Source organism: Neophocaena asiaeorientalis, unplaced genomic scaffold (genome assembly GCF_003031525.2).
Source record: "Neophocaena asiaeorientalis asiaeorientalis breed wild unplaced genomic scaffold, Neophocaena_asiaeorientalis_V1.1 scaffold641, whole genome shotgun sequence".
NCBI classification, from domain to species: domain Eukaryota; kingdom Metazoa; phylum Chordata; class Mammalia; order Artiodactyla; family Phocoenidae; genus Neophocaena; species Neophocaena asiaeorientalis.
This window is the reverse complement of record NW_020173730.1, coordinates 179,505-189,034: the sequence shown is the minus strand read 5'-3', so window position 1 is coordinate 189,034 and position 9,530 is coordinate 179,505. Positions and strand designations below refer to the sequence as shown.

The window sequence follows — 9,530 nt, the reverse complement described above, 5'->3', positions numbered from 1 at the left end:
CGGGATCCGGTTTAGTATGAATGACTGACTCCTGGGAAGGAGAACGTTCATAGGGGGCTGGGGATAGGGGTCAGAGTCCAAGCTGGAGAGAGGACAATAAGCTAAGGGTGGAAACAAAGGCGAACCAGAGCGGCAGCTGGCAGATTGCTGGCGCTGCGCTGGGGAATCAAGCTTTGCTTTTAGAAAAGAGGCAGGCTGCAGGGCGGGCTCTAGCCGCGGCATTCTCACAGAAAAGCCTGCAAGGGCGCAGGGCTCGTCGCCCTGGGGCGTGGGCAGCTCGCGGCCGGCATCCCTCCCCCCCGCGCGCCTCCGGGCCAGCAGCGCCTGGCAGTGCCCGCCTAGGGCAGGGCGGGGCGCAGGCCGGGCAGCGCTAGGTGGGGCCGGCAGCTAGGCCGCCGCTGACACAGTGCGGGACCAGCAGCCCGGACAGCCCGGGCGGGTGTGGCGCGTTCAGCCCGGCCGCCCGCAGGCCGCGTCCCCATCAGAGGGGGCAGGGCGCACTCGTCCGTCCAGCAGGAGGCCCCTGAGCGGCCTGCTGGCTCTGCCGCCGCCGCCGCCGCCGCCGCGCTAGCCATTCAGCGCGCCGCGTCTCCGCCCCAGTGCTGGGGGTGAGCTGGGGAGAAGGGGCGGGCACCCGCGAGCGGTGAATCACCTCCTCCTCCTTCTGCCTCCCCGCTGCTGCCGCCACCTTTCCATTCAGTCGCCCAACATGGCTGGAGCGCGGCGGAGGTGAGCCGTCCGCCCCCTGCAGCTCCAGCCTCCTGCGCGCGACCGCCGCGGCTCCGGCGGCGCCTCAGTTCTGCGGTGCAGAGGCCCAGGGGCCCGGTTGTCGCCTGCCGCCGGCATGTGGGGCGCCCCGGACGAGAGCTCTGTGCGGGTGGCTGTCAGGTGAGGACGGACGCGGCGGCGGGGGGGCTGCGGGCGCGGCGAGGATCTGCTCTGGCCCGGGGCACCGGCCGCCGCGCTGTGGAGATCTGAGAGGTGGCCCGGCGGGGGCCCGGCGGCTCTGGAAACCGAGGCGACGGGTCTCCGCCGGCCTGGCGCGCGCGGCCGAGTGCTGGCTGGGAAACCTCCCGCCCTCGGGCCCCGGGAGTTTGCAGGTGACTGGCAGCTGCGCGGCGCCCGGTCCCGGGGGCGCCTGACTCCTCTAGGGGGAGAAGCCGTCGCCGCCCGCCCCAGCCGGGTCGCGCCCCCGAGGAACAGTTGCCTCAGGTTCGGCCGCCTTGGGCGATCGCCTGTCTGGCTTTGCCCGGAGGAGCTGCTCCTCTCCTGGGCTGTGGTTCTCTTCTTATATTTGTAGCGTGACTGTCTTGACGTGTACCTGCAACTCCGGCCTTCGGAGGCAGGAGACAAAGCCTTACAATGGTGGGGGTCTAGATTTCTGTGCAAACGGACGTCTCGTTAAGCATCGGCGGGGACTAGATAGCACCAGCGTGTGGGTATTGAAGACATTTCTGGCGTTGGAAGGGATATTATATTTAAGGGAAGATTCCCTGGTGCTAGGTCTGTAGAAGGAAGAAAACTCCTCAGCAAGTGTAAGGGTTAAATGGGTGACTGGGTGAGAAAGAAACATACTGAGGTTCAGCAGGGTGGTTACAATATAAAATGACATATGCCTGGGTGAGAGCTTTGAAATACTACATACATCAAAATTGTAATTTGGTCAAGGACAGATACACGAGTATTGAATGTAATTTGGATTGTTGATACATATCAAGAAGCAGAGCTCTGACAGTTGCTCATGGAAAATTGCAACATCATCGCTGAAATATTAATGAAGCATTCATGGTTGAGTAAGTGGCGTTGCTTTTATAGCTCTTATAGTCTGTGAGTTCGTTTCATTTTATGTATACATTAAAGATTTATAAAAATAATCTGTCCTCTGAGAAATTATTTTTAAAAATTTTCTACCCTTGTAGTCTTTCTGAAAAGTTATTCTTAAAATCCTATCATGTCAGTATTTCTATAGCTATTTTAGTGACAAATCTTGGTTAGGTATAGAAATGGTAGTTTTATATATACTTTGTTTCTTTAATCATCTAAAGAATAAAATGAATTATATATATTTTTTCATTCCCTTTACAGACCAGGAGATGGCCACCCATGGAGGTGATTGTTTTATGACTGTTTAGAACCACCTGTTATAAAGCTTTTGAAGTTTTAATTTGGCCTTCTTGGTTATTCTAGGGCTACTTATCCAATTGCTGGATTAGTTTGTTTCTCCTGTTTACTGCTACTACCTCTCTTTTGGCCTTTTAATGCTTATTAGTGACTGTACATGGCAGATGAAGGGGAGAGAAAAAGAGGAAACCCAGTAAGATGCAGTTTTGTTAATTAGCAGGTCTGGTCAAGGAGGGTAAAGAAGAAGCATAAAATAGTAATGAAAACAAACAAAAAAGAAAATTGGCTGTCAGAGAAACTGTTGTTAGAGAGTTAACATTTTTTTAATCTGTGAATTCTCTAGAATATCACAGGGCAGTTTGTTGACCATGCTTTTAAAACTGATGCTGCTTGCAGTGGTGGTTAACAGAGTCATGAATCACCCTAAAGTGATGTTGACAGATAAATAACTTATACTTGGTTTTGGTATGCATGTTAGCACTTTTTTAAGGGAATATGTGTGGGTCTGTTTGTTGGGGAAAGACTTTATAAAAACACGTTGTGAAGTAAGCCACATTGTGAGGATCTTTTTTTTTTCCATTAAATACATTGTCTGAATAGATTGACTCTCTAAACTTAACTTTGCATAGGATAAAAATAGCTTATATAGCACTTTGGCATTTATAAAGTGTGTGGACATATGTTTTCATTTAAAACAAATATTTATTGAACATAAAATCCCGTCTCTGTTGTCCTAATTTCTGAGTTAAAAATAGCAATAATTATTGGACGCATAGTATGTGCCAGGGTCAGTGCTGTGTGTTAAGATGTTTTACATCCTGTGAAATTGCATTTATTCATCATAACAATCTTTGACTTAGGTCCTGTTATTATTATGGCCATTTTATAGGTGAGACACAGAAAGATTAGGTAACCTTCCCCAAGTTAAACTGGTAGCAAGTGGCAGAAACAGAGCTCTAACCCAGACAGCTTGACTCTAGAGCTCAAGTTCTTAACCATTAAATCTACATAGGCGTGAGGCAAGAACATGCTTTGCAAAACTTTACTTAGCTTAAGGTCACTTGCCTCTTCCTGGTTCTGAACTAGTTTAATTACAAATGAATGACTTTGACAGGATATTCATACCTTGATATTCCTAGAAAAGTTAGAGCTCAGAAAGGAGGAAACTGAACTTACCTAAACTGTTTCCTCCGATTTTTTAATCTTTCCCGTGACCTCCAGTCTTACCTTCCAGTTTGTGATAGACTTCATCAGCAGGATAAATAAATCAATACATAGACACAAATGATCAGGGCACTTGACTTACTTTTCCCCTTCAATGAATAATGTAATAACAAATAATAGAGAGTTGACTCTACTCATGTAAATGCACAGTGTCCTAGAGGTTCTTGTGTTTAATTAGATATGGAGACTTATCAGTATGTTAAAGCTGATGACTCTATTTTAGGTTTCTCAAAATAAGTGCATGGGTCATATACAACTTTGGGGAAAAGAAGTTAAACAGAAAGTTTCTCATTTAGGAAGAACATTTTAAATTCAATTTCTGAAAATGCCTTTTGGCAGAGTATATCTGAGGTGTTCTGTAGGGTATCTTTCATTGTGGTAGGTATGGATTCAGATCACCCTCCCTGCCCCGCTATCTAACCCCCTGTGGCTATCGAGCACTTGAATTATGATTAATACTGTAACTGAACCAAACCTGGTTCCACTTTCCCAGTGCACAGCAAAGCCAATTTACTGAAACCAGGTTGTGGTGAAGTAAAGTACAGCTTATTGCAAGGCATACCCACTCTGGGGCCAAGCAAGGAGAATGGGCAGCTCATGCTCAAAAGACCCAAAGTCCCTGATGGCTTTCAGGGAAGGGTGTTTAAAGGCAAGGTGAGGGAGAGGGTCTCAGGATGTGTGATCAGTTGTGGATATCTTTCTGATTGGTTGGTGGTGAGGTAACAGGGTGGTATTTCAGGAGTTATCATCAACCTTCTGGTTCCAACCGGCCTGGGGTCTACCTGCTTGTGGTCAGCATGCAGTTAACTTCCTTCACCTGGTGGGGGTTTTAGTATCTGTAAAACTACTCAGGGATATGGCTCAGAATATTATCTATAGCCCTTGAGGAACTAAGGGCCCTTGACTTTGTGCACGAACCCGTGTCCCCTGCATCGGCAGGCAGACTCTCAACCGCTGCGCCACCAGGGAAGGCCCTTGACTTTGTTTTAATAAAAATAAAACTATTATTATTTTGTCTTGCTTGACTCTTTTCCTTTGTATCTGCATAACTCTGATTAAATATGCTCTTTGGAACTTGGGGAAGGCCTAGGAGGCTAAAGCTTTTCTACAAACAAGAGGCCAGGGACATGGGGAGGGGTGTCTGTCCCTGGGAAGTCTCTGCAGGGTCCTGCTTGGTTTCATCACAACTGAGAAACTAAATTTTAATTTAATTTTAGTTAAATTTAAAAGCTGTCCTTCATTTAGTTTTTGGAAAACTTCTAGGTATGCTTGGAACAATGTGGCTATGTGGACCTATTTTTTATCTGTAAAGTTTATGAAATGTAAATACTTAGAAAGTATTTCTGATGAAAATTTAGCCTCCTAATTGACATGTATTGTCTGTGTAATATATATATTCATAAATCATATATATATATGATTTTAAAAACTTAGTGTGAAAAATATATCAATCTTTATATTACATGTTAAAATGATAGTGTTTTGATATGTTGAGTTAAATAAAATATTAAAATTAATTTCATCTATCTCTTTTTCCTTTTTTAAAATGTGGCTACCAGAAATTTTAAAATTAAATATAATGTTGCTACCATTATATTTCTATTGGATAGTGCTGCTCTATAGTTTAAAAAAATGTGAGGAAGAAGTATAGAATAAAAATGTTCATAGCCACCACATCATAGATCTGGTATTTTCTGTAGATCAAGAAAATACCAAAATATTGGGTGTCTGTTTTTATAGAGTGGTTATATATACACATACACACATATCTATGCACGTATGTATGTGTAAGATTTGATTTAACAGCAACATTTTTTCCCTCTGGGTGCATAGGTGTAGAAAGTTATCGATAATAGACTGATGGTAGCTGACTTCCTAGAAAATGTAGTAAGTTCATAAATGTCACCTACAAAAGTGAGCAATTTTTAGTGTATATTCTATTTTTATTATCTAAGTAGTATGCTGAATTGAACCATTCAGTTAACTTAAAATAGTAAACTCAAACATTTTCAATTCTAAATCTAAGACTTTATGAAATGATGTGGTGAAGGAAAGTACAGTGTTTGTTGCAAGGCGCCAACCGTGGGGCCAAGTGAGGGGAATGGGCAGCTCATGCTTTGCCTTTTTCCCACTATGTCTGAATGCTGACATAACATATGAAACATTTTCCCCAAGAATTTTATCTTGCAAAATATGTCAAGAGCTGAAAGAAAATGGAGATACAGAAAGGACCATTGTGTTTTCATGTTATTGTCTATATGTGGTTGTGAGCTACAATTTTTTTCTTGGCTTTGGCAGAGAGCAGGACATATCCTTGACACTGAGTTTGGATTAGTGTGTAATGTTGTCTAATTTGCTGTGTTTTTACCTTACTACAGCACTTTTAAGAAGTGGCATTGCTCAGCTAGCTTAAGTGCTGATTGGATAGTTAAAAGCTCTGTTTTGGGTCTGCCACTGGCACTGATTTGCAATGTGACCTCCCTGAACTTTTCTTTTCCCTCATGCTGAGATGGCAGTGTAAAGGTATTAAGGGTTATAAGAACCTTTTCATATGCAGTCTGTTAAATATGTGATTTTTTTGTTGTTAGCTAAACTGTTGGTACTAACGGTGCCTCTATATTGACAGGAAGGATCTATTTTAACATTTCAAACTTGACTTTCCCACAATATGTTTATCGTGGGTGCTGTTGTTACTTAAGAGGAAACATTCAGACTTTTGTGGTCTCTTTGTCCAATTCTGGCTGTAATACAAATATGCAGTATTTTATTTAATCTACATTAAAACCCTATGAGGTAGGCTGGATAGATACTATCCCTCTTATACAGATGAAAAAGTGAGTCTCAAAGATACTAGGTGACCTGTTCAAGGTTTCTCAGCCACTAAATACCAGAATTGGAACTCAAACTCAAGCTTCTGGAACCTGTTTCTCTGTTCTTAAAAATATTTCCAAATGTTTTCAAAATATTGGGTTGGCCAAACAGTTCATTTGGGTTTTTCCATAAGATGTTATGGGAAAACCCGAGCAAACTGTTTGGCCAACCCAATATTTCACATACTAGTTTCAATGTAATAAGGATCTTTCAAGCTGAAACATGAATATACACGAGGTAAATTATTTGAAACAATTTAATGTTTAGAGAATGTAGAGGCAGATGAGCAAGGCTTTTAGAAATATTTCATGGAAACAGGTGGTTATCTGCTGTTGGTCATTTGTTTATTCCTTTCTTCATGCATCAGACATGTATCATGTGCCTACTATGTGCTGGACACTTTCCTACCACTGAGGATACACGACATACATGACAGACATGGTCCCTGCTTTCATGGAGCTTAGACCTAGCAGTGTGAAGCTCTTTTTAAATGCACAAACTATGTACGACCTAACACTAAACATATCAATAGCACAATTAGAAATTAAAGACAATTGTTGCAGTTTAGTTTTTGTCTCTTATTTTTTATAGCATTTTTTTTAGTTCATATATTCCCCAAGAACAGTGATTTAAAAAACAAAAATTATGTCCTACTTCCAAGCATATTTCATACAAAAATTGAACTCCAAAGCCTGTGCATTAGAAGGATATTATTTCTATCTTTGTATGATATAACATGTATGCCCTACTTGTATGTCTTCACATTTGGATCATAAAGTAAGGGAAATGAAAGAGAGGAGACTAAAGAGCTTGTAGATGATGTGAGCTGAAAGTCAATGAAGTTATTTATTTAAATATGAGTTGATACTTTTTCTTCAGATAAGGTTTATTACATTTATAGTGTGGTAGGTCTGATTGTCATTTGGAACTCCACAGAAGTTCAGATTTCATGTCTATTTATTACTACCCCTTGAGCTCTTACCTGCTAATTAGTTAATATTTTGGTGCATAATTATGGGGTAGTAAATGATGCACTAGAAATTCCAGTTTAGTGAAGCCATGAAAGCAGAAATTATCTTGGTAGTTAATTTCATAATCTGCCCAATCTTCCAGTTCTCATCTATTTCTCCTCAAAGAAGTGAACTTGGAATATCCCTTATTATGGATGTTTTCCTGTAAGACATGTTACAGCTTCCCTGTGTGACCCTGACTTATAAATGGTTAGTTTCTGTCAACATTAGACATGATTTTTATCTAAATTTCAGATTAGGAAGGAAAATACATCAATGAAAATGCATGCTAGATGACATAATTTGTATTCAGTGTATCAGTAGAATAATTTTATTAAAAATAAAATGGATGTTTGTTAGTTTCAGTGCTTCTCTCTGGAGAGCGGATTTGTGAATTCTGTCTTTGAACTTGGTTTCCCAGTGGATTAACTATTTAATCTTCTCAGGGTGTTAAAATAGTTTTCTTGTGGCTCAGGCTTTATTTGATGCAAATGACAGACAAGCCAAAGGGGACCATTTTGATGACATCCTACAATTATTATAAGATATTTCTTAATGTTTAAGAATTATATTTGAGGTTCCTTTGTTCTTAGTTTTTTGGAAATTATTAGACATTTATATATTGAACATAACTTTTAGTACCTCTATAATTATTGGATTTAAAATAGAGTTTAAAACTGAAAGGGACCTTGAAGGGACTAGCTGGTTGAGGCCCCTTCTTTAAGATGATTGAGGTAATAGAGACACTGAGCAGTTGAGGGAATTGCTTGAAGTTCCACAACTAGCAGCTCAAGTCTTCCATTGACTGTTGTTGTGGATTTTCTGGGACTTCATGTTTTGCTGGCAGACATCTCAGAAATAGAATAAATTTATATTTTATAGACTACAGTTTTAATCCCTTAAGTGCTCCCTTTAAAAGTTTAATTTGGTATTTCATTGAGTGCTCCCAATCTCAGTGCCCATTATTTTGGCTTTGTGATTGCTTCAATTTGAGAAACTAGACCAGTGATTCTAAAAAGGACCTCTTAAGAGGTAGAGAGAGAGGGATCCCTGGAGTAGAAATCCAGGTCTACATTTTGAGGATCCTATTATATTAAAATGTGAAGAAATGCCAGAACTAGGTTATAAAAATAATATAGACTGTTTTCAACATATACATATAACATATTAATGCTTTAACAACCATCATGGAAATACAATGTCTGTGTAGCTTAATTTGGGAATAGTATTAATCATGTAAATAGGAGGATTTTGTCAATGCTAGGCCTGGGACATGTGGCCTTCTCCCTCTCCCCTCACCTTGGTTCTTAAATTTTTTTTTTTCCTACCCCAACAGATTTGAGGATTGTAGCACATTCCAATAATAATGGCAGCCTCACTATGGAGGGATGGCTGGAGGGTGGGGAAAGGTAGAGGTAGGGTAGGGTCAGTGTGGTATATTTATTGGGATCTGGAATTGGAGCTGGAGGTAGAAATCTGAGTGGTTTAAAAAAAAAACACTTTTGAGTATTACTTTACTAGAAAGGTGGTTCTTAAACTTTTAAATAACGTCTCAGTCCCTCCTATCCTTATTTTAGAAGGAAGTAAAGGATACAATACATTTTGGCCATACTGGAGGCCTGTCATCCAAAAAATATCCTAAATCCTACCTCTACTTGAAGCTTTTCTAGACTTCATGCAGGGAAATTTCTGCGTTTTGGGGCCGCAGACCTTCTTTATGTGATTCTCTCTCTCTCTCTCAAATTCCAGTGGGAGAGGTGTACACAATATTATGATTTTCACTGTTCAGCTTGAAATGTCCCTCAAACTGAGAGAATATTTGACATTTTTGTAAAAGAATGTGCTAATATACTGACAGCACTATTACAATAGAACATTTGAAGGACATTGGGGTTATTGAATTGAAACAAGCTGATATCTACATGTCCAGATTTGGAATGAAGGTCATTCAGGATTTAGCCCCAGGCTAACTTTACTTGGGTACTATTTAGAGCAAGGAAACCAAGAAATTTTTCAAACTTGGTTTTAGGGAGGTGGGCATCATGAACCCACCCAGGGGCTAAATCAAGGACAGCTTAAAGTTTATTCCCTACTCTTTGGATCTCTTAGTATGTAGTAAAATTTTAGTTTTCGAGATTGGATTTGACCTTATTCTCAATTTGGGGGAGCTATGTCTATCACTTAGGCACAACAATATCAGTTCTTCTGAGTAGGATGAATGAATTATATTTTTTCAGAGTACATATTCACATTATTTGACACAGCTACATAGAATAAATAAGAGGCTTTTTCTTTCAGCAAACA

General features: G+C 40.9%; 1 protein-coding gene across 3 annotated transcripts in view; it reads left to right on the top strand.

Annotated features, from left to right (window-relative positions):
* Nucleotides 1–424: 424 nt before the first annotated feature.
* Nucleotides 425–9,530, top strand: part of KIF21A (kinesin family member 21A) — a 160,712-nt gene continuing 151,606 nt past the window's right edge. For all 3 annotated transcript variants that reach the window (XM_024750862.1, XM_024750861.1, XM_024750860.1), the window contains exon 1: nt 425–888. In XM_024750862.1, the coding sequence (XP_024606630.1) occupies nt 845–888 (44 nt within the window). In that variant the 5' untranslated portion in view covers nt 425–844. The remainder of the gene's footprint in view (nt 889–9,530) is intronic.